At 38.5% G+C, this 25,727-nt stretch overlaps 4 protein-coding genes across 4 annotated transcripts; all 4 read left to right on the top strand.

Annotated features, from left to right (window-relative positions):
• Positions 1–1,183: 1,183 nt before the first annotated feature.
• LOC135116625 (carboxypeptidase B-like) lies at positions 1,184–5,266 on the top strand. The gene is made up of 6 exons (XM_064039402.1): positions 1,184–1,305; positions 1,509–1,718; positions 1,800–1,899; positions 3,455–3,577; positions 3,740–3,928; positions 4,623–5,266. The coding sequence occupies exons 1-6, from the start codon at positions 1,238–1,240 to the stop codon at positions 5,232–5,234; spliced, it is 1,302 nt and encodes a 433-aa protein (XP_063895472.1). The 5' UTR covers positions 1,184–1,237; the 3' UTR covers positions 5,235–5,266.
• Positions 5,267–8,396: 3,130 nt separating this feature from the next.
• Positions 8,397–11,217, top strand: LOC135118189 (carboxypeptidase B-like). The gene is made up of 6 exons (XM_064039467.1): positions 8,397–8,528; positions 8,732–8,941; positions 9,023–9,122; positions 9,280–9,402; positions 9,566–9,754; positions 10,567–11,217. The coding sequence occupies exons 1-6, from the start codon at positions 8,461–8,463 to the stop codon at positions 11,176–11,178; spliced, it is 1,302 nt and encodes a 433-aa protein (XP_063895537.1). The 5' UTR covers positions 8,397–8,460; the 3' UTR covers positions 11,179–11,217.
• Positions 11,218–17,194: 5,977 nt separating this feature from the next.
• On the top strand, positions 17,195–21,194 carry LOC135118187 (carboxypeptidase B-like). Its single transcript, XM_064039463.1, has 6 exons — positions 17,195–17,322; positions 17,526–17,735; positions 17,817–17,916; positions 19,656–19,778; positions 19,942–20,130; positions 20,544–21,194. Exons 1-6 carry the CDS (start codon positions 17,255–17,257, stop codon positions 21,153–21,155), a joined length of 1,302 nt encoding a protein of 433 aa, XP_063895533.1. The 5' UTR covers positions 17,195–17,254; the 3' UTR covers positions 21,156–21,194.
• Positions 21,195–22,788: 1,594 nt separating this feature from the next.
• LOC135118188 (carboxypeptidase B-like) lies at positions 22,789–25,051 on the top strand. The gene is made up of 5 exons (XM_064039464.1): positions 22,789–23,026; positions 23,108–23,207; positions 23,365–23,487; positions 23,651–23,839; positions 24,401–25,051. Exons 1-5 carry the CDS (start codon positions 22,848–22,850, stop codon positions 25,010–25,012), a joined length of 1,203 nt encoding a protein of 400 aa, XP_063895534.1. The 5' UTR covers positions 22,789–22,847; the 3' UTR covers positions 25,013–25,051.
• Positions 25,052–25,727: the final 676 nt, after the last annotated feature.

The raw sequence follows: 25,727 nt of genomic DNA, 5'->3' as shown, positions 1-25,727 counted from the left end.
GACCTCGAATATTATGAATATTACGTTGACTGCCCCGTTGGTCTAGTGGTCGCAAGCACGGCTGCTATGCTCGAGGTCTCGGGTTCGATTCCCGGGTCGGGCCGAAATCGCTTTGTGGGTTTTCTTGAACTTTCACAAAGCAGCCCGTAGTCTTGAAGTTGGTGATAGATTCACCCGTGCATCGAAGAGCAGGTAAATGTCGGTCCTGCGCCTGATCTCTTTCCGGTCGTGTCGGATTGCCGTCCCATCGGGTTATGAGAGTGAAGGAATAGGGAGTGCACCTGTGTCTGCGCAAATGCTTGTGCACTAATATGTCCTGCGCAGCTGCCTGATCTCCTTAAATGAGAGCAGCCACCGTGGCCGAAATCGGCCGTGGGCGCATTATTATGTGAGACCTTCTTGGTACTCTGTAGCAAAACCGAATACAAGCATTTTGGACCTTCTGAATACATTTTTTTTCTTTTGAAGTATCCTAGGTCCTTACACAGCATCACAGTAATTGAATGACGAGAGAACCAATAAATCAGATAGAAGTTTCCTTACGTCTTCAGAGAGGAATTCCCGAATACCATACAATACTTTTAACCTGTAATATTTTAACTTGGTGACTTGGCTTTGTGACGGCAACACGCGTTGACAGTTCCGGCTAGTTGACTCAAAACGCACATTAGGTAGGTAAATAATTACATTTCTCTTTAATAAATACATTATCTAAGGCGATAAACACACGGCACCGCGCACCGCCGCGGTAGGCGGTGAAGCGGATCTCATGTCGCATTGACCTGTATTAAATCTGTACAAAGCGTGACCGCGCGTTCGAGCGGTGCCCTGACCGCCACCGCCCCTCCACGCGGCCGGCCGCGTGGAGGGGCGGTGCATCACACACGGGGCGCCGCACTTTATCCAGTGTCTGTGACTGGTCAAAATCGGCGTAAAATCCATCCGCGCTGACAGGCGTGTAAACCGCCTTACCGCGCGGAGAGCCGCTATAAAATCCGCTTTACCGCCACCGCCACGGAGGGCGGTGCGCGGTACCGAGTGATAATCGCCTAAGCGACTGATAATGATTTAAAAATCGTAATCAATTGCGAAGTGCGACTGATTGTAATCGGCAGGATTAGAGATATTAATTAAAATCTAATATCTTTATCAGATGCTACTGTACTTAAAATGAAAGGATTCGTCAAATTGTAACTATTTAATTATAAAGTGACTTAATTGTCACATCGTTTTAACCATGAAATACTTATTAGTATTCTGTTTCTCTGTAGCCGGGGTGCTGGCTAAACATGAAATTTACGATGGGTAAGATCAATTTGGTTTTTACCTCATCTATACTAATATATCTGACTCCAATCCGGACACTTTCGGATGACATAGCCTTGTCTCTCAATATTCCATGTTAAACATAACAATTAGATTACGAATAAATAGTTTTCCTGATTTTTTGTTATAAACCATGACCATCCACAACATTTGATTCACACAAATCTTCACTTTATTTGCAGACACGCCGTTTATCAAGTAGACGTTGCCTCAATGGACCAAGTCAAACTGGTCCATGACTTCGAAAATGATTTGATGCTCGATGTCTGGTCATATGCTGTACCCGGACGCCCTGGCAAAGTCCTCGTCCCCAAATTCAAGAGGGAAATATTTGAAAACTTCCTCAAACAGTCTGGAGTGCAATACAAACTCGAAGTTGAAAATATTAAAGAGTAAGCTTGAGAAGCTAACATTGGTGCAGATTGAAACAATGGTAATGAAAAACAAACAAATAAACATAATTTCGATTTCAGACAGTTGGAATTGGAAGATCAACTCCTAGCCGCAGCTGCAGCTAAGAGCAACAGCACCAGATCGCGTCTGACCTTTGATACGATCCACAGTTATGAAGAGGTAAACAAAAGCTTACATTATTGCTGTATATTTTTCATAACATTTCGACTTACGAAAAAAAGGAGTAGAACATAAATTGTACAGGAGCACACACTTAGTTTAAACTATAAAGAGGACATATCTATTCATAACAAGAATACAAAATACAAATACAAAAAAAAATACAAAATATTTATTTCTTCAATAAGTAGTTTACAATCAGTATGTGATTGGAGCCTACTTTTAAGCAAATAATGCTTGTATTAGTAGACTCCACTCTTCCATATCAAGAGATCGTTATAATTAAAAAAGAAAAGAAAATCTATTTGTTACATTCAATTAAGTATGCATTAAGTTTTGCCGAAGCGTGTGTGTGTGTGTGTGTGTGTGTGTGTGCGTGCGTGTGTGCGTGTGTGTGTGTGTGTTTGCGTGTTTATGAGTGAGAGCGCGAGTGTTTACATGTTATTATGAATAAATGTGTATTATGTAGCTTATTTTAAGAGTGCTTCTGTCTCCTCATAGGTAAGTTCTTTTATCCATTTAGTTATATCTTTTTTACACTGTCGATATTGTTTAGAGTATATAGATAATTCTTTATTTATTTTATTGTATAATTTAGCCGAACGTTTTTTATGCTGAATACTGGCAAAGCGGGTGTTTGTTTTAGGGATTTGTGCAATAATGTCTTTCCTTCTTTTATTTAATTTGGATGCATCATAAGGTAGGGTCTTGTGTGTTTTTAATATGCTTTGTATAATATATAATTTTCTTACCGAGAGTAGATCACTAATCTGATAGAGATTTTCTGTAGGGTACCTTCGTTTTTTAAAATACATTGTTTTTATAAGAGCGCGTTGAGCTCGCTCCACCTCAATGAATTTACTTTTTGCAGACCCGCCCCAAATAGGAATGCAGTACACCAAGACAGATTGCACCAAAGAGACATATATCTCATTTAGCACATTTCTAAATGAGTTATGGCGACTAGTCACTTTCCTTGGTACAACGTGTCTTAGTACGCTGAATAACCAGCCCAATTTTCTAACCCTACAAGCTACGTGTTCAAGGTGGGGGTACCAAGATAGTCTTTGGTCTACCAGTACACCTAAGTATTTGGCTTGTGTTACTTTGGCTATATTTGGACAGTCACAATTTCGGCTTTTTATGTTGTCACAGTGATGGATTTTAATTTTAAAATTCTCACTAGGCTGTGTCCGATTACTAATGCTGAAGCATATAAAATTAGTTTTGGAAGTGTTTAATGTGAGTAGGTTATTTATTAGCCATTTAGCTATTTTAGCCATGCCCACCTCAGCCGCATATTCAACTTCTTGCCAGGATTTCCCTGAGAAGACAACAGCGGTATCATCGGCGTATGAGAAAATTTTAGCATTTCTGATTTTTAAGCTAGAAAGATCATTTATATACGTTAAGAATAGTGTAGGGCCTAATACGCTTCCTTGCGGTACGCCGTATGATACCTCTGCGTCTTCACTGGTGAACTCTCCTATTCTAATCTTCTGTTTCCTTTTTGAAACAGAAGACATTAATTAACATTATTAACATTATTTTACAGGTCGATGCTTACTTACAAGAGCTTGCAAAAGAATTCCCAAACGTTGTCACCGTTGTTGAAGGAGGAAAGAGTTTCGAAGGCAGATCCATCAAGTACCTCAGAATTTCTACCACCAACTTCCAGGTAAGATTCATTTCGAATCCTTAGAAAATTAATAATTTTATCAAAAGCTTAATTTCAGCCTTTATTTCAAAGTTGACATCCAAAGCACGTTCAAAACGAAATTCCAACTTGACAAAACCTTTTTTGTAAATTGTAAATTACATTAGTATTTTCCTTTTCTAGGATGCCAGCAAGCCCGTGGTCATGATGCAGTCTCTCCTCCACAGTCGTGAATGGGTGACCCTCCCTGCGACTCTCTACGCCATCCACAAACTTGTCATTAATGTCACAGAATCTGACCTGATCAACAATATCGATTGGATCATCTTGCCTGTAGCCAATCCTGATGGTTATGTTCACACTTTCAACGGTGTAAGTATTCATTCTTATAGTATTTTTTTCTGGTTTTAAGTTTTAGGTTAAGTGGGCATTAGGATGATATTTAAGTCATTTTGGTTCATTTAATTTAATTCATACTTACGCATAGTTGTGTCTTTGATAGTTTTCATTGCATGATCTTATATCATAATATTTGTCCTGCCTAACTCTTTAATTTCAATGTATCATCCTCAACATTCTTTCTAATCATATTCACTTTCACACAATCCATGCATCGTTTCTTCGGTCCTCTTCTTCCCCTATACCTGCCCACTTCATGCTCATCACCATCACTCACGGCTTTTACGACACCCAAGGGAGGTTAAGAGGTTTTATTCTGACACGATATAAATGTAAATTAAAGTTATTAACGACCAATGAAACTTTACTAACAATCTTTGGTATTGCACACGTGTTTCAAAAAAAAAAAAAATATTGACCTTTCGCAAGATTAACTTAAAAAACACGTGCCTGAAGAAGAAGTAGGCAGACAATTTAATTATCATCATGTTTTGTACATATACTACTAAAAGATTAATTTATTATTGCAACACAACATGCAATTTTGTGACGTCAATAAAGAAGCATTTGCTAAATTGAAGTCCTCTTCAATTAAAATAAAAATCTCACCATCGCACTTTTTCTTTCTTTTGTGTATATCTATCTATGTATGTTTTGAATATTCCAGGACCGTCTCTGGAGAAAGAACCGCGCCACCGGCTACATGATATTCAACTATTGCGTGGGAGTAGACCTCAACAGAAACTTCGACGTGAACTGGGGCACAGCGTCCAGCTCCGACGTTTGCTCTGATATCTTCCACGGCAGAAGCGCCTTCTCCGAACCCGAAACCTCCGTCATCAGGGACATCATCGCCGAACATCGCAACCGAATGGCCTTATTCCTTGACATTCATAGCTCTGGCAGCATGATCTTGTACGGTTATGGAAATGGTGATCTCCCCTCCAATGCTTTGCAGGTTCACTTAGTCGGAGTCCAAATGGCTCAAGCTATTGACAGAGTCAAATGGTCTACCAACAAGGACTATATTGTTGGTAATAGCTACCATGTGCTGTATGCTGCGTCTGGTGCTGCTGATGACTACGCCATGCAAGCTGCTGCCCCATTCTCGTACACCTATGAACTTCCTGCTTTTAGGAACAGTGATTGGATTGACGCATGGTTTGTTGACCCTGATTTTATTGAACAAGCTGGCTTTGAGACGTGGAAAGGTGTTAAAGTTGGTGCCAGAGCTGCGGCCGCTGCTGCTAAAGAATTGAAGAAAGTCAATACTGCTTAAGATTATTTTATACTGATTAAATTATTTTTGACACTGCAATTTTGTGGTTTTCCTCGACACCATTTAGGTTTTTAATGTTGTTCCCATTGAGTTCATCATCATCATCGCAGCAGGTATTATTTGATCGCACTCTACCGTCCATTATGACCCGATTGTATGCCGTAGGCAGGAGCTCGTCATTAGTGACATTTCGTCGTTGAATATTCATCATTCATACTCAGACGATTATACACTTTACTTGCGTCATTTTTGTGTTGAATGAATGGTTTTTTCTTTTTGATTTTTTGTTGATTTGGGTTGAGAATCATTAGCATAATTACGGAATTGAATATGGCAGGGATGCAAATCAACAGCTTGTATTATAATATAATAACAATAATAGCTTGTATTATAAAGCCCGTGGCAGCGTAGCATCGGGTGGTACCCGGGGCGACTACCTATTGGGCATCCCCATATAAGCGACAAAATCAAATCACGGACCAATCTTATAATGCTAAAAACGCGATCATTGATGATATGTCTCTTATTTATATGCGAGCGTAGCGAGTCTGAAAAAAATTAGATTTCAGGACATAAAAAGTTAACAAGTTCAAAAACCAAAAGTGAAGTCATCGAAAAGTAGTGCATAAAGGCGTGCGGAGCGAGCGCGAATTTTTTTATTTTTGGGACGCAAAAGTACCTGATATAAATACAAATATAAAAATATATAAAATAAAGGACAATGGGCGATTCCGGTCCAAATGTCCACCACGATCGAGACCTATATGGCTAGATAGCCCGTTAAATATAGAATTTTTTTTGTTATGAAAGTAAAAAAAATATAATGCCAGAAAAAAGTTAAAGCAAAATCAAATACAACATTTTACAGATTTTTTCAATTTCATTTTTTCAATTACTTTTCGTGATGTTCGATTTTCGTACTTTCTGTAACTTCTGACAAAATAGAATTGTTCATTATTAGAGAGAAGACACCACCACCAGTCACCGCTGGAACCAGGAACCGCTGAGTATATTGGCGCCTCAATTGGTTAGTGATTCGTACATCCATCGGGTAAAAATATGGACTGTTTATATGCAAATGTGTCTATCTTAGTTTTAGATAAAGTGCGGAAATGGAAGTGGAATAAAATAAAAAAATATAATGATAACATACAAAAACTACCGAAAATTAAGAATACATTTTTGGCTATAACTTTTTTTTGGCATTGTTTATTTTTTACTTTCTTAGTAAAAGTTACTCTAAATTAAGTAGACTATTTAATTATCATCTTCATCATCTTCAGCGTCATGTTTCGTCTTCAGCGTCTTCAGCGTCAATACTACAATTATCTTGATCAAAACTTTAAACGTAAATAATTACATTTCTTCAGTTTTTCGAAGTGATCGCAAACTTTTTTTGATGTGTGTAAGTACCTACCGTACGTTACTTGACCTACAAGGAGGTGCCTGACCTATCTTTCTCGCGGTATCTCCGCTATCTTTCCTTCCCCTTGGTATATTGCCTAACAATCAAAAATTCAGAAACTAAGTGCATAGTTCCAAGTAGGAAAAGGAACTGACTAGAACCGCGATGGCCTCATGTGACAGTTTATCTACTAAATCGTGTCATTAACAGTAGCATCATATAATAGATTAAATCTATAAGGAAAACGCCAATGAGGATTATAAACAGGAAAAAGTTAAATTGTTATCTATTCGCAGTAATTTAAATACGCACTAACTTGAGCCTCTGGCCAAAGGTCGCTTCCACTGCAGTGATTTTCGAACCCGACGCATATTATACTGCATGTTTTCTCATTCTCTCTAACTCACAGCCCAATGACGCACCGGGAGAGAGATTAGGCGCAGGACCTATGTTTGCGTACCTAGTCTCCGATGCAGCAACGGCTAGACTTCCAGTTTTGGAAAAGGGATCAAAAGCAATAAGTTTCGAAGGGCATGTCATCACGTGTTTGAAAGAGTAAAGTGATTAAGAATGTTAAACTAGAACCAGGCCATTTTTAAAAAATCATTGGGTGACCTTTCCAGCTCTATTGCAAAGGAAGAGTGTCCGATTTTTACAGAAATAAAATTGGGACAAAGGGGTGATGGTAATGAATAACAATAATATTGCTGTCTTGTATGGATCAGAGTGCTGGCCCACAAAAGCGACGAATGAAAGAAGTTGAGAGGAATGTGTGGTGTTACGCGAATGGATAGAGTGAGGAAAGAGTATATAAGATGAAGTTTGAAAGTGGCGCCAGTAGCAATAAAACTGCGTGAAAAACCAGCTGTCGTTGTATGGGCATGTGATGCGGAGGAATGAAACTCATGTTGTGAGAAAGGTGATGAGTATGAACGTGGGGGGATATAGTGGAAGAGGAAGACCAAAGAAACGATGGATGGATTGTGTGAAAGTAGATATGATAATAAAGGATGTTACTTGAGAGATGACAGCAGATAGAAGAGTATGGATGAAGAAAACATGCAGCGCCGACCCCAAATAAAATTGGGATAAGGGCAGGAGGATGATGATGATGATGAACAATAATGTTGAAAATAAAGTAAGTTTGAATTGGGAGATGGTAGATCATCATTATTGGTTTAAAGCTAAAGAAAATTTGAAGGCAAATCTGACGATAACTTAAAATTTCGTCTAATCGCGAACTTCACGTGCAATTTGCGAATTTTTTCGAGTAAGAATCACTGTAAAGTAAGACGCAATAAAGACAAAAATCCCGAGCGGAGAGAGTGCATTTTTTTTTGTGACAGTTGAACTGTGTCACCCTCAGTCCGGCCTCGATGTCCCGCGCGATTGGACTATTACGCAGCGACTGGTAGTGAATTAGGTTTTGCAGATTAGAATGGCACCCTCCATAACTTGTCCCTTCTGCCTGCGCTATCCTGGTCATTTTTTTCCTTTCATTTTATTTCATTTCATCTCTGTTTTACTTTTGTACAACATCACACTTCACGATTTTTTCATTCTAATGACGTCGTTAACATATTCATCTTCAGCGTCATGTTTTTTATACTAAAATTATCTTTAAAATGTAAATAATTACATTTCTCTTCAATAAATAAATAATCTGATGATTTAGTAGTTGTAATCAATTGCGAAGTACGACAGATTGTAATCGGCAGGATCTAATGTCTTTATCAGATGCTATTGTACATAAAATGAAAGGATTCGTGAAATTGCTACTATTTAATTATAAAGTGGCTTAACTGTCACATCGTTTCAACCATGAAATACTTATTAGTATTCTGTTTCTCTGTAGCCGGGGTGCTGGCTAAACATGAAATTTACGATGGGTAAGATCAATTTGGTTTCTACCTCATCTAAACTAATATATCTGACGCTAATCCGGACACTTTTGGATGACATAGCCTTGTCTCTCAATATTCCTTGTTAAACTTAAAAACTAGATTATGAATAAATAGTTTTCCTGATTTTTCGTTATAAACCATGACCATCCACAACATTTGATTCACACAAATCTTCACTTTATTTGCAGACACGCCGTTTATCAAGTAGACGTTGCCTCAATGGACCAAGTCAAATTGGTCCATGACTTCGAAAATGATTTGATGCTCGATGTCTGGTCTGATGCTGTACCCGGACGCCCTGGCAAAGTTCTCGTCCCCAAATTCAAGAGGGAAATATTTGAAAACTTCCTCAAACAGTCTGGAGTGCAATACAAACTCGAAGTTGAAAATATTAAAGAGTAAGCTTGAGAAGCTAACATTGATGCAGATTGAAACAATGGTAATGAAAAACAAGTAAATAAACATAATTTCGATTTCAGACAGCTGGAATTGGAAGATCAACTCCTAGCCGCAGCTGCAGCTAAGAGCAACAGCACCAGATCGCGACTGTCCTTTGACACAATCCACAGTTATGAAGAGGTAAACAAAAGCTTACGTTGTTGCTGTATATTTTTCATAACATTCCGACTTACGCAAAAAAGGAGTGGAACATAAATTGTACAGGAGCACACACTTAATTTAAACTTTAAAGAGGACATATCTATTCATAACAAGAATAATAAACATTATTTTACAGGTCGATGCTTACTTACAAGAGCTTGCAAAAGAATTCCCAAACGTTGTCACCGTTGTTGAAGGAGGAAAGAGTTTCGAAGGCAGATCCATCAAGTACCTCAGAATTTCTACCACCAACTTCCAAGTAAGATTCATTTCGAATCCTTAGAAAATTAATAATTTTATCGAAAATCTTAATTTAAGCCTTCATTGTAAAGTTGACATCTAAAGCACGTTCAAAACTAAATTCCATCTTGACAAAACCTTTTTTGTAAATTGTAAATTACATTAGTATTTTCCATTTCAAGGATGCCAGCAAGCCTGTGGTCATGATGCAGTCTCTCCTCCACTGTCGTGAATGGGTGACCCTCCCTGCGACTCTCTACGCCATCCACAAACTTGTCATTGATGTCACAGAATCTGACCTGATCAACAATATCGATTGGATCATCTTGCCTGTAGCCAATCCTGATGGTTATGTTCACACTTTCAACGGTGTAAGTATTCATTCTTATAGTATTTTTTTTCTGGTTTTAAGTTTTAGGTTAAGTGGGCATTAGGATGATATTTAAGTCATTTTGGTTCATTTAATTTAATTCCTACTTATGCATAGTTGTGTCTTTGGTAGTTCTCATTGCAATATATCTTATATCATAATATTTGTCTTGCCTAACTCTTTAATTTGAATGTATCATCCTCCTGTAATACGCAATTGTATTTGGGGTTGGCGCAGCATGTTTTCTCCTTTCATACTTTTCTATCTGCCGTCATCTCCCAAGTAACATTCTTTCTAATCATATTCACTTTCACACAATCCATGCATCGTTTCTTCGGTCGTCCTCTTCCCCTATACCCGTCTACGTTCATGCTCATCACCATCACTCACGGCTTTTATGACACCCAAGGGAGGTAAGGTGGTTCTATTCTGATGCGGGATCGTCATGGAGACTATAATCTGAATGACACTATAAAAATGTAAATTAAAGATATTAACGACCAATGAAACTTTACTAACAATCTTTGGTAATACGCACGTGTTCCCAAAAAAAATATTGACCTCTCGCAAGATTAACTTAATAAACACGTGCCTGAAGAAGAAGTAGGCAGACAATTAAATTATCATCATGTTTTGTAGATATACTACTCAAAGAATATTTTATTATTGCAACACAACATGCAATTTTGTGACGTCAATAAAGAAGCATTTGCTAAATTGAAGCCCTATACAATTAAAATAAAAATATCACCATCGCACTTTTTCTTCCTGTTGTCTATATCTATCTATGTATGTATGTTTTGAATATTCCAGGACCGTCTCTGGAGAAAGAATCGCGCCACCGGCTACATGATATTCAACTATTGCGTGGGAGTAGACCTCAACAGAAACTTTGACGTGAACTGGGGCACAGCGTCCAGCTCCGACGTTTGCTCTGATATCTTCCACGGCAGAAGCGCCTTCTCCGAACCCGAAACCTCCGTCATCAGGGACATCATCGCCGAACATCGCAACCGAATGGCCTTATTCCTTGACATCCATAGCTATGGCAGCATGATCTTGTACGGTTATGGAAATGGTGATCTCCCTTCCAATGCTTTGCAGGTTCACTTAGTCGGAGTCCAAATGGCTCAAGCTATCGACAGGGTCAAATGGTCTACCAACAAGGACTATATTGTTGGTAATATCTTCCATGTTCTGTATGCTTCATCAGGTAGTGCTAGTGACTACGCCATGCAAGCTGCTGCCCCATTCTCGTACACCTATGAACTTCCTGCTTTTAGGAACAGTGATTGGATTGACGCATGGTATGTAGACCCTGATTTTATTGAACAAGCTGGCTTTGAGACTTGGGAAGGTGTTAAAGTTGGTGCCAGAGCTGCGGCCGCTGCTGCTAAAGAATTGAAGAAAGTCAGTGCTGCTTAAGATTACTTTATACTGATTAAATTATTTTTGACACTGCAATTTTGTGGTTTTACTTCGACACCATTTAGGTTTTTAATGTTGTTCCCATTGAGTTTACAAATCATCGCACCAGATATTACTTGATCGCACTCTACAGTCCATTATGACCCGATTGTATGTAGTACAGAATGTGAATTTAGAAGCCGTAGGCAGAAGCTCGTCATTCGTAACATTTTGTCGTTGAATATTCATCATTCATACTCAGATGATTACACACTATACTTGCGTCATTTTTGTGTTGAATGAATGGTTTTTCTTTCTTTCTTCTTTCTTATATTGAAAATTAAGTTAATATTTCTTGTCATCCTGAAGGTTGACATCAAGAACGCCTTCAACTCGGTGAATAGGGACACCTTGCTGGCAGAAGTCAAAAAAGAAATACCCAAAATTTACAGTTTTCTTTGGCAATGCTATAGATACCCAACAAAATTATTATATCGGAACAACCTGTTAGAATCCGCTGTTGGCTGTCAACAAGGTGATCCACTCGGGCCTGTGATTTTTAGTTTGGCGATTAACCCAATTATTCGGCAGCTAAATTCTGAATTTAACGTGTGGTATCTCGACGACGGGACCCTGGGAGGCAACAGAGATACTGTTCTTAATGATTTAATTTTCCTAAAAGATAAATTCCACGACATTGGCCTCGACCTCAACCTATCTAAATGCGAACTTTTTATACCCGACTCGACTGACAGACAGACTATTCTTCAAAATTTCCTCGCAATAGCTCCTGAAATTAAACCGATAGACCAAAGTTCTCTTTGCCTCCTTGGATCGCCTATACTGGAAGATTCATTTTCGGATTTTATTGAGAAGAAAATTCAAAATTTTAATGATGTTTCGGAAAGGCTACTCAAAATTAATATGCATGCAGCCATCACCATCATACGGTACTGCTGTTTTGGACCAAAACTTACATATAACTTGCGTGCTTCCCATTTATGGAAGCACACCAACCTTTTGGACAAAATCGACGAAATTATAAGACATACACTATCATCCATTTTAAATGTGGCCTTGGACGACAGAGCTTGGTCTCAAGCGACTCTTCCCATCCGTATGGGAGGACTTGGCGTCCGTAAAATTTCCAGTGTAAGTTTACCAGCCTTTATTTCCTCGGTCCATGGCACTGAGAAATTGATCAGGAAAATATTACCCACCACACTGGTCAATTTTGAGGTGCCAAGCCTGACTGAGGCTTTAAACGCTTGGAAAGTCGCATGCCCGAACACCGACTTACCCGCCAACCTGTCCTCTCAGAGACAGTGGGATGAGCCGCTCTGCAGAGTAATACGGAAAAGTTTAATCGATACGTCAATGACTTCTGCAGAGCGAGCGCGCCTACTGGCTGTGGGTGAATGGGAGTCGGGTCTATGGCTTCTTGCACTTCCGTCTTCAAACACAGGCACCATGTTTGATGACACCACCTTCAGACTCGCCGTTTGCCTCCGACTAGGTGCTCCATGCTGCTCTCCTCATCGCTGCCACTGCGGGGAAGCTGTCAACAGCCTCGGTCACCACGGCCTGTCGTGCAGCCGGAGTGCCGGCCGCATACCACGACATGCAAACATAAACGACGTGATCCGTCGCGCTCTTGTTGCCGTCGGCGTGCCAGCCGTACTCGAACCAAATGGCTTGGCACGCGACGATGGCAAGAGACCAGACGGCATGTCGCTATTTCCGTGGAAGGTGGGTAGGACTTTAGTGTGGGACGCGACATGCGTCGACACTCTTGCGCCATCTCACCTTCCCGGAACTGCATGTCGTGCTGGCTCCGCCGCTGCACAAGCAGAGAACCTCAAGCGGCGCAAATATAGTAACCTTATAGGCAATTACATGTTTGAGCCGTTTGGGGTTGAAACTCTAGGGCCGTGGGGTCCGAGCGCCCACCTTCTTGCCAGGGATATCTCCCAGCGCCTGGTTGACACTTCCCGGGACCCAAAGGCTGGCTTTTATTTCGCACAGAGGTTGAGCATTGCCATCCAACGTGGCAATGCTGCCAGTCTTTTGGGTACATTACCCAGTGACAGCGATGAGGAGCAATTTTTTGATGCCCTATATTAGTTTTAAGTTGTATATATATATAAGTTTATTTTATTTTCAATTAATGTAAATATTTTGTGAATAAATATGTATAGCAGTTAATATTTTAAGTAAGTTTGAATTTGCAGGTGGAAGATCATCATTATTGTTCAGAATAAATTTCAACATTTTTTTATTTTTATAATAGAAGGTGTTGCTTTGCATGTGTGCAATATTTTAGGAGGTTGACTAACAATACGTAAATAAATCGGCGACTACCTATTGGGCACCCTAAAAGATACGACAAAATGAAATCATGGACCAATCTTATATTGCTAAAAACGCGATCTTTGATGATATTTCTCTTATTTATATGCGAGCGAAGCGAGCCTAAAAAAAATTAGATTTAGGGACATAAAAAGTTCAAAAATCAAAAGTGTAGTCATCGAAAAGTAGGTAGTGCATAAAGGCGAGCGAAGCGAGCGCGTTTTTTTATTATTTTTGGTACGCAAAAGTACCTAAACAACAGATATAAATATAAAAATATCTTATATATAAAAATGAATTGCTGTTCGTTAGTCTCACTAAAACTCTAGAATGGCTGGACCGATTTGGTTAATTTTGGTTTTAAAATGTTTGTCTGTAGGTAGACGCTACTGCTCACCATGTACCAGAGCGGCAAAAAATACACCGGGCGCGGGTAATACCGCGGGGAACGGCTAGTATAAAATAAATTTATTAAAAACATAGTTCAACATGTACAAATACAAATAGCTCAGTTGTTATAGCAGTAAATGAATCTTAAAAATAATAATCTAGCTAGACTAATACATAATATGTATATGTATACGAGAAGATGGTCTAAATTTTATATATATGGACCACCCGAACTAGGTTTATTTTAAACCCGTGTTTCGGGTTATCATGGAAGCAAAATAATATTTATGGATATTTTAATTTAATTCTATGACATAAGTTTATTATAATAGACTAAGCAGGACAAGCCGTCCTAAATTATAACAATCAAATCAAATCATTTATTTCATGTAGGCCTTTACAAGCACTTATGAACGTCAAAATTATAAATTTTGATTCTAGTTGCCCATTCCAAAATTAGCTTCCTATGGAGAAGAACGGGCAAGAAACTCCATGGTTACTCTTTTTAAAAACATAAGTTATAATTTGTATGTATTGATACATACGATAATAACGTGAAAAAGAAATGCTTACAATATTTTTTGGGTTGACTCTGAGAAAGTTATACAATGCAAGTTGAACTAGGAAGTTATAAGAGAAAATTATTATACAAACTATTTTAAGAAGTTAATAAATTAAACAAACCAAGTTATATAAAGCAAAAGAAATAATAATAATAACAACATGATAAGAGCAAGAACATTAATTAGAACAGAGATATTCCTAGACAGCCTGCCAGTCGCCAGGGAAGCCTAATACCATTACCTCTGCCTAATATATAATTACCAAGCTAAACAGTTTATTGTAAACTTCTAGCAATTTTTCCGTATCTGAGGTAAAACAATATTGTCAGTACCTAAATTGTAATGAAATTGCTGCTGTGTTGCTGGTTAGTTTGTTCTTCACTGCTTCATCTTTCCACTAGAAGTGCTGAAAGAGTTTTGGGGGAGCTATCCTTTTGTAATTTTGACCTGAAAACGTGCTAAAAATTAGCCTGCTTTCAATAAACGATTTGACTTTGACTTAAAAACCCTACTGTAAGCGAATCTATTTGAGTAAAAATCACCGTAAAGTAAGACAGAAAACCGCACTAACTATTTTTTTTTTGTGACAGTCGAACTGTGTCACCCTCAGTCCGGCCTCGATGTCTCGCGCGATTTGACTATTACGCAGCGACTGGTAGTGAACTTAGGTTTTGCAGATTAGAATGGCACCGTCTGTGACTTGTCCTTTCTGCCCGTGCTATCCTGGTCGTGTTATTTTCATTTAATTTAATTTATTTCATTTTATCTCTGTTTTCCTTTTTTACACCATCATACTTCACGATTTTTTCATTCTAATGACGTCATCAACATAATCATCTTCAGCGTCATGTTTTTTTATACTACAATTATCTTGAACAAAACTTTAAAAAGTAAATGATTACATTTCTTCAGTGCTTCGAAGTGATCGCAAGCTTTTTTTGATGTGTGTAAGTACCTACCGTACGTTACTTGACCTACAAGGAGGTGCCTGACCTATCTTTCTCGTGACGTCTCCGCTATCTTTCCTTCCCCTTGGTATATTGCCTAACAATCAAAAATTTAGAAACTAAGTGCATAGTTCTAAGTAGGAAAAGGAACTGACTAGAACCACGATGGCCTCATGTGACAGTTTATCTACTAAATCGTGTCATTAACAGTAACATCATATAATAGATTAAATCTATAAGGAAAACGCCAATGAGGATTATGAACAGGAAAAAGTTTAATTGTTATCTATTCGCAGTAATTTAAATACGCACTAACTTGAGCCCCTGGCCAAAGGTCGCTTCCACTGCAGTGATTTTCGAACCTGACGCTAATTATACTGCATGTTTCCTCCTTACAGCCCAATGACGCACCGAGAGAGAGATTAGGCGCAGGACCTATGTTTGCGTACCTAATCTCCGATGCAGCAACTGCTAGACATCCAGTTTTGGAAAAGGGATCAAAAACAATAAGTTTCGAAGTGCATGTCATCACGTGTTTGAAAGAGTAAAGTGATTAAGAATGTTAAACTAGAACCAGACCATTTTTTTTTGAAATGGAAAATCATTAGGTGGATGGAAATGGAAGAGTGTCCGATTTTTACAGAAATAAAATTAGATCTATGGATAATATGGATCAGAGTGCTGGCCCACAAAAGCGACGAATGAAAGAAGTTAAGAGGAATGTGTGGTGTTACGCGAATGGATAGAGTGAGGAAAGAGTATATAAGAGGAAGTTTGAAAGTGGCGCCAGTAGCAATAAAACTGCGTGAAAAACCAGCTGTCATTGTATGGGCAAGTGATGCGGAGGAATGAAACTCATGTTGTGAGAAAGGTGAAGAGTATGAACGTGGGCGGATATAGTGGAAGAGGAAGACCAAAGAAACGATGGATGGATTGTGTGAAAGTAGATATGATAAGAAAGGATGTTACTTGAGAGATGACAGCAGATAGAAGAGTATGGATGGAGAAAACATGCAGCGCCGACCCCAAATAAAATTGGGATAAGGGCAGGAGGATGATGATGATGATGAACAATAATGTTGAAAATAAAGTTAATATTTAAAGTAAGTTAGAATTTGGAGATGGTAGATCATCATTATTGGTTTAAAGCTAAAGAAAATTTGAAGGCAAATCTGACGATAACTTAAAATTTCGTCTAATCGCGAACTTCACGTGCAATTTGCAACGCGAGCGTAGCGAGTGCGAATTTTTTCGAGTAAGAATCACCGTAAAGTGAGACGCAATAAAGACAAAAATCGCGAGCGGAGAGAGTGCATTTTTTTTGTGACAGTTGAACTGTGTCACCCTCAGTCCGGCCTCGATGTCCCGCGCGATTGGACTATTGCGCAGCGACTGGTAGTGAACTTAGGTTTTGCAGATTAGAATGGCACCCTCCGTAACTTGTCCCTTCTGCCTACGCTATCCTGGTCGTTTTTTTTTCTTTCATTTTATTTAATTTCATCTCTGTTTTACTTTTGTACATCACACTTCACGATTTTTTCATTCTAATGACATCGTCAACATATTTATCTTCAGCGTCATGTTTTTTATACTACAATTATCTTGATCAAAACTTTAAAATGTAAATAATTACATTTCTCTTCAATAAATAAATAATCTAAACGATTGATAAATGATTTAGTAGTTGTAATTAATTGCGAAGTACGACAGATTGTAATCGGCAGGATAAGCGATGTTAATTAAAATCTAATGTCTTTATCAGATGCTATTGTACATAAAAGAAAAGATTCGTGAAATTGCTACTATTTAATTATAAAGTGGCTTAACTGTCACATCGTTTCAACCATGAAATACTTATTAGTATTCTGTTTCTCTGTAGCCGGGGTGCTGGCTAAACATGAAATTTACGATGGGTAAGATCAATTTGGTTTCTTCCTCATCTAAACTAATATATCTGACGCTAATCCCGACACTTTTGGATGACATAGCCTTGTCTCTCAATATTCCTTGTTAAACTTAAAAACTAGATTATGAATAAATAGTTTTCCTGATTTTTCGTTATAAACCATGACCATCCACAACATTTGATTCACACAAATCTTCACTTTATTTGCAGACACGCCGTTTATCAAGTAGATGTTGCCTCAATGGACCAAGTCAAATTGGTCCATGACTTCGAAAATGATTTGATGCTCGATGTCTGGTCTGATGCTGTACCCGGACGCCCTGGCAAAGTCCTCGTCCCCAAATTCAAGAGGGAAATATTTGAAAACTTCCTCAAAAAGTCTGGAGTGCAATACAAACTCGAAGTTGAAAATATTAAAGAGTAAGTTTTAGATGCTAACATTAATGCAGATTGAAACAATGCTATTGAAAAACCAATGGATTAACAAAATTTCAATTTCAGACAGCTGGAATTGGAAGATCAACTCCTAGCCGCCGCTGCAGCTAAGAGCAACAGCACCAGATCGCGACTGTCCTTTGACACAATCCACAGTTATGAAGAGGTAAACAAAAGCTTATATTATTGCTGTATATTTTTCATAACATTCCGACTTACGAAAAAAAGGAGTAGAACATAAATTGTACACAGGGCCGCGCCGACCCCCGGCAGCGCCTGTGTGCGAAACCTATGAAGCGCCTCTTTTTTAACGAATCATCATAAAACTAATTTAATTTTTGAATGAATATTTTTAATTGTTAAATTTAACTGAAATAAATGTTCTCCAGTCAGCGGCGGCCCTAGCCATTGCGAGGCTACGTGCGGCAGGTCTATGCGAGGGCCTTTGTTCTACGTGAAAAGTCTGTTGTGAGCTAGGAGTTATTTTCTTGTTAATAAAAGGACTTACAAGCGGCGCTACCTTCTAGGTTCGGCTAAAAAAGGATTGAAAAAATAAAAGAAGTGGAAAATAAAGCAGAGCGTAGCGAGCGCAAAAATTTTTGAGCTTTGGGTCACTAAAGCGCCTAAACTTGTATATCAAAGAACGGTGCAAGGTGCAGTCGCGAGCGCAGCGAGCGCGAAAATTTTTGAGTTTTGGGACATAAAAGTACTCTAATCATGTTAGAATGAACGGTACTGACAAGCGAAGAGCCGCGAGAGCAGCGAGCGCGAAAAATTTTTGACTTTTGGGACATAAAAGTACTCTAATCATGTTAGAAAGAACTATACTGACAAGCGAACAGCCGCGAGCGTAGCGAGCGCGAAAATTTTTGAGTTTTGGGACTTTTGGTTTTAGAATGAACGGTAGCCACTGACAAGTGAAGAGCCGCGAGCGTAGCGAGCGCGAATTTTTAAAAATTGTTTGTTAAAGCTAAGCGTCCACTTGTCGGTATCGTACGCAACGGACGTATCGCACGCAACGGATCGTAGTATTATTTATATAGAAACTCAAACAAGTGCGTCCACCTGTCCGCATCGTACGCATCGCTTTCTACCTAATTTTTTATAAGTTTTAATTTAGACAATATATAAACAATTTGACAGCTGTACCTATGCCCTAACATTACAATAGCATTACGAATTATGCTAACTATGCCAGTTATAGTAGCAAGCGTGGAAAGGTCCTTTTCTAAACTAAAACTTATAAAAAATTACCTGCGCTCTACAATGTCAGGAGTCAGGAAAGATTAACTAATTTAGCAACAATATCCATAGAGGAGGCCATACTACTAGTATTACACACACTTTCAATCAAATGATTGTTCATTTGTTTTGTTTTACCTTAGCTATCTCGTTCGTTAAAGTCGAGGAATACCCGTGATCGCATCGGGCTGCGTTCAGAAACTCACTCATACTCATACAAACTCGGCGCCTCTACGGTTTTAAATAACTAGTACTTTTTCCCTGGTTCAAAGAACTGCCGCCGTTTTAACGTTGAGCTCGTAAGGAATGTAAACTAAAACCCTAAACGTAAAATGAAACCATAAACGTGAATAATAATAAACATAACATATTGAGAGACTTGTTCAATAAGCGTTATAGATGTTTTGTAGTTTACAAGGCCTATGTTGCGCGTATTGTACCTACTTGTCGATACTCCACTACAAAAAACAATCATATAGGTAACAAAAATAATTTAGGTGGCAGTGGCGGCGCGGCGCCCCTATTGTCTTGGCGCCTGTGTGCGCCGCACACTTCGCACACAGGGGCGGCGCGGCCCTGATTGTACAGGAGCACACACTTAGTTTAAACTTTAAAAAAAGGACATATCTATTCATAACAAGAATAATAAACATTATTTTACAGGTCGATGCTTACTTACAAGAACTTGCAAAAGAATTCCCAAACGTTGTCACCGTTGTTGAAGGAGGAAAGAGTTTCGAAGGCAGATCCATCAAGTACCTCAGAATTTCTACCACCAACTTCCAGGTAACATTCATTTCGAATCCTTAGAAAATTAACAATTTTATCAAAAAGCTTAATTTTAGCCTTTATTTCAAAGTTGACATCCAAAGCACGTTCAAAACTAAATTCCAACTTGAAAAAACCTTTTTTGTAAATTAAAAATTTCATTAGTATTTTCCTTTTCTAGGACGCCAGCAAGCCCGTGGTCATGATGCAGTCTCTCCTTCACAGTCATGAATGGGTGACCCTCCCTGCGACTCTCTACGCCATCCACAAACTTGTCATTGATGTCACAGAATCTGACCTGATCAACAATATCGATTGGATCATCTTGCCTGTAGCCAATCCTGATGGTTATGTTCACACTTTTGCCACTGTAAGTATTCATTTTGATAGTGTTTATTTCTTACTGGTTTTAATTTTTAGGTTAAATGAGCATTACGATGTCATTTGAGTCATTTTGGTATTTTTAATTTAATTCCTACTTATTTACAGTTGTGTCTTTGATAGTTCTCAGTGCAATATATCTAATCATAATATTTGTCTTCCCTAAGTAGATGATGTGAATGATACGATAAAAATAGAAATAAAAGTTATTATCTGCAATGAAACTTTACTAACAATATTTGGTAATACTCACGTGTTTCCTAAAACTTAAAGATTAATTACTTGAACTTGTAATTTAACAAACATTTGCTAAATTGAAGCCCTCTACCATAAAAAAAACTCACTCTCGCACTTTTTCTTTCTTTTGCGTATATCTATTTATCAATGTTTTGCATATTCCAGAACCGTTTCTGGATGAAGAACCGCGCCACCGGCTACATGATCGCCAACTTTTGCGTGGGAGTAGACCTCAACAGTAACTTCGACATGAACTGGGACACAGTGTCCAGCTCCAACGCTTGCTCTGGAAACTTCCACGGCAGAAGCGCCTTCTCCGAACCCGAAACCTGCGTCATCAGGGACATCATCGCCGAACATCGCAACCGAATGGCCTTATTCCTTGACATTCATAGCCAAGGCAGCATGATCTTGTACGGTTATGGAAATGGGGTTCTCCCCTCCAATGCTTTGCAACTTCACTTAGTAGGAGTCCAAATGGCCCAAGCTATCGACAGGGTCAAATGGCCCACCAACAAGGACTATATTGTTGGGAATACCCTCCATGTTTATAATATTGGATCCGGTAGTGCTAGTGACTACGCTAGGCAAGCTGCTGCCCCATTCTCGTACACCTATAAAATGCCCGCTTATAGAAATGGTAATGGGTTAGAAGTTTTCCTTGTAGACCCTGATTTTATTGAACAAGCTGGCTTTGAGACTTGGGAAGGTATTAAAGTTGGTGCCAGAGCTGCGGCCGCTGCTGCTAAAGAATTGAAGAAAGTCAATACTGTTTAAGATTATTTTATACTGATTAAATTATTTTTTATACTGCAATTTTGTGGTTTTCTTCGACACCATTTAGGGTTTTGCTTGGTTTTAAAAATCATCGCAGCAGGTGTAACTTGACCGCATTCTACAGTTCATTATGACCCGATTGAATGTGGTACAGAATATGAATGTATATCCCTGTGTATGCTTCAGTGTGTGCTTCAGTATAGTAAGTTTATTTTTTATTTTAGATCTAGTATTTAGGTTATGCGCATCAGCGCACCAAAATAGTCTATTGTATAGGTATGATGGATGTTTATCAGCGAAAACCCTATGTATGAAACCCAATAAATGCAAATGGCGTCTTGATTCCATATTAAGCAATCCTTTTGCATTTATGATAGAATATTATGTGCGACCTTCTTGGAACTCTGTCGCAAAACGGAATGCAAGCATTTTGCACCTTCTGAATAAATTTTTGGTCTTTTGAAGTATCCTAGATCCATAAACAACATCACAGTAATTGAATGACGAGAGCACCAATAAATCAGATAGAAATTTCCTTACGCCTTCAGAGAGGAATTCCCGAACATTCCCTACAATACTTTTAATCTGTAAAATGCATTTCGCACTAAGTTATTAATATGGTCTGAAAAGCGGAGTTCAATTGTACATAAGCGGGCCTAAATTTTTAGTAATTCTTACCCTTTCAAGGTCCTCTCCGTTCACAACAATTGGTTCGTATAGATTTTCAGCAGCATTTATTTGGTGTTTCGTACCGATTATCATGTACCAGAGTGTTATTATGAGACCAGTCGACAATTCGATCTAAATCTTTCGTGATATTTTCTTTAGCATAATTTATTTCTGAAGGCATAAATGACTTATATATCTGAGTATCGTCTGAGTATGCATATAGGTGGACTTAACAGTATTGCAGGGTCTTTGGTAAATCGGCTGTGAAAATAACGAAGAGTAACGGACCCAAAATAGAGCCCTGTGGAACACCTCTATGATCAGGCAACAGGCTTGGTTTGATTGCATTTCCCTTGTCTATTACTACTTGTTGGAAGCTATGTGTAAGATATGATTGAAACCATTTGCAGCTATGGACGGAGACCCCGTAATATTTTAACTTGGCGGCTTGGCTTCGTGACAGCAACACGCGTTGACAGTTCCGGCTTGTTGACACAAAACATACATAAGGTAGGTAAATAATTATATTTCTCATTAATAAATACATTATCTAAGATAATGATTTAATAATCGGAATCAATTGTGAAGTACGACAGATGGTAATCGGCAGGATTAGAGATATTAATTAAAATCTAATGTCTTTATCAGATGCTATTGTTCATAAAATGAAAGGATAAGTGAAATTGTTACTATTTTATTATCAAGTGGCTTAACTGTCACATCGTTTTAACCATGAAATACTTATTAGTATTCTGTTTCTTTGTAGCCGGGGTGCTGGCTAAACATGATCAATTTGGTTGAGATGGATGATGGGTACGATCAATTTGGTTTCTACGCCAATCCGGACACTTTTGGATGACATAGCCTTGTCTCTCGATATTCCATATTAAACATAACAACTAGATTATGAATAAATCGTTTTCCTGATTTTTCGTTATAAACCATGACCATCCACAACATTTGATTCACACAAATCTTCACTTTATTTGCAGACACGCCGTTTATCAAGTAGATGTTGCCTCAATGGACCAAGTCAAACTGGTCCATGAATTCGAAAATGATTTGATGCTCGATGTCTGGTCTGATGCTGTACCCGGACGCCCTGGCAAAGTCCTCGTCCCCAAATTCAAGAGGGAAATATTTGAAAACTTCCTCAAACAGTCTGGAGTGCAATACAAACTCGAAGTTGAAAATATTAAAGAGTAAGCTTGAGAAGCTAACATTGATGCAGATTGAAACAATGGTATTGAAAAACAAATAAATAAACATAATTTCGATTTCAGACAGCTGGAATTGGAAGATCAACTCCTAGCCGCAGCTGCAGCTAAGAGCAACAGCACCAGATCGCGTCTGTCCTTTGACACAATCCACAGTTATGAAGAGGTAAACAAAAGCTTACGTTGTTGCTGTATATTTTTCATAACATTCCGATTTACGAAAACAAGGAGTGGAGCATAAATTGTACAGGAGGACACACTTAGTTTAAACTTTAAAGAGGACATATCTATTCATAACAAGAATACTTAACATTATTTTACAGGTCGATGCTTACTTACAAGAGCTTGCAAAAGAATTCCCAAACGTTGTCACCGTTGTTGAAGGAGGAAAGAGTTTCGAAGGCAGATCCATCAAGTACCTCAGAATTTCTACCACCAACTTCCAGGTAAGATTCATTTTGAATCTTTAGAAAATTAATAATTTTATCAAAAGGCTTACTTTTAGCCTTTATTTCAAAGTTGACATCCAAAGCACGTTCAAAACTAAATTCCAACTTGACAAAACCTTTTTTGTAAATTGTAAATTACATTAGTATTTTCCTTTTCTAGGATGCCAGCAAGCCCGTGGTCATGATGCAGTCTCTCCTCCACAGTCGTGAGTGGGTGACCCTCCCTGCGACTCTCTACGCCATCCACAAACTTGTCATTGATGTCACAGAATCTGACCTGATCAACAATATCGATTGGATCATCTTGCCTGTAGCCAATCCTGATGGTTATGTTCATACTTTTAACGGTGTAAGTATTCATTCTTATAGTATTTTTTTCTGGTTTTAAGTTTTAGGTTAAGGATAATATTTGAGTCATTTTGGTTCATTTAATTTAATTCCTACTTATGCATAGTTGTGTCTTTGATAGTTTTCATTGCAATAAATATTATATCATAATATTTGTCTTGACTAACTCTTTAATTTGAATGCATCATCCTCTTGTAAATCGCAATTGTATTTGGGGTTGGCGCAGCATTTTTTTTCCTTTCATACTTTTCTAACTTTCGTCATCTCCCAAGTAACATTCTTTCTAATCATATTCGCTTTCACACAATCCATGCATCGTTTCTTCGGTCGCCCTCTTCCCCTATACCCAAAGTGAAGAAGAAGTGGGCAGACAATTAAATTATCATCATGTTTTGTAGATATACTACTCAAAGACTATTTTATTATTGCAACACAACATGCAATTTTGTGACGTCAATAAAGAAGCATTTGCTAAATTGAAGCCCTGTACAATAAAAATATCACCATCGCACTTTTTCTTACTTTTGTCTATATCTATCTATGTATGTTTTGAATATTCCAGGGCCGTTTCTGGAGAAAGAACCGCGCCACCGGCTACATGATATTCAACTATTGCATGGGAGTAGACCTCAACAGGAACTTCGACATGAACTGGGGCACAGCGTCCAGCTCCATCGCTTGCTCTGATACCTTCCACGGCAGAAGCGCCTTCTCCGAACCCGAAACCTGCGTCATCAGGGACATCATCGCCGAACATCGCAACCGAATGGCCTTATTCCTTGACATTCACAGTTATGGCAGCATAATCTTGTATGGTTATGGAAGTGGTGTTCTCCCCATCAATGCTTTGCAGGTTCACTTACTCGGAGTCCAAATGGCCCAAGCTATCGACAGGGTCAAATGGTCTACCAACAAGGACTATATTGTTGGTAATGTCTTCCATGCTATGTATGCTTCATCAGGTAGTGCTAGTGACTACGCCATGCAAGCTGCTGCCCCATTCTCGTACACCTATGAACTTCCTGCTTATAGAAACGGTGATGGGTTAGAAGGATTCCTTGTAGACCCTGATTTTATTGAACAAGCTGGCTTTGAGACTTGGGAAGGTATTAAAGCTGGTGCCCGAGCTGCGGTCGCTGCTGCTAAAGAATTGAAGAAAGTCAATACTGCTTAAGATTATTTTATACTGATTAAATTATTTTTGACACTGCAATTTTGTGGTTTTCTTCGACACCATTTAGGTTTTTAATGTTGTTTCCAGTGATTTTACTAATCATCGCAGCAGGTATTACTTGACCGCACTCTACAGTCTATTATAACCCGATTGTATGTAGTACAGAATGTGAATTTAGAAGCCGTAGGCAGAAGCGCGTCATTCGTGACATTTCGTCGTTGAATATTCATCATTCATACCCAGACGATTACACACTTAACTTACGTCATTTTTGTGTTGAATAAATACAATTTGGATTAAGGTCTTGTAATTTTTCATATTTTCACCATCATCAATAGTCTCGTTATCTACTTGGCAACGAGACTTTTAATGATATGTTTCGATTTTTTTTATTAATTTGTGTTCCAATCAGCAAAATGACACACTTCACGTTTTGACAACTTTCCCATTTTATCTATAGTCCGCGTGGAAGTAGTATGCCGCATCTCGGGTTGCGTGATGTGAGCTGTGAGGCGAGGGCACTTGCTGTCATTACTCAGTTAGGCACCGTCTTCGTGAATGGAATATAATGGAAGTTTATTGTTTCCAGCAAACAGAAAAAAAACTTAACATGGAGGCTATAATACCGAAAGCAAAAGGTTATTAGCTTATGCTCAGGCTTCCCAAAAGGGGTTGCCAAGCGGTGGTTTTCAGCTCGAACCCTTGACTCCCGTTT

This window comes from Helicoverpa armigera, chromosome 19 (assembly GCF_030705265.1).
Source record: "Helicoverpa armigera isolate CAAS_96S chromosome 19, ASM3070526v1, whole genome shotgun sequence".
Classification (NCBI taxonomy): domain Eukaryota; kingdom Metazoa; phylum Arthropoda; class Insecta; order Lepidoptera; family Noctuidae; genus Helicoverpa; species Helicoverpa armigera.
The sequence above is the reverse complement of the archived record's forward strand: the minus strand, read 5'-3'. Positions and strand labels throughout refer to the sequence as shown.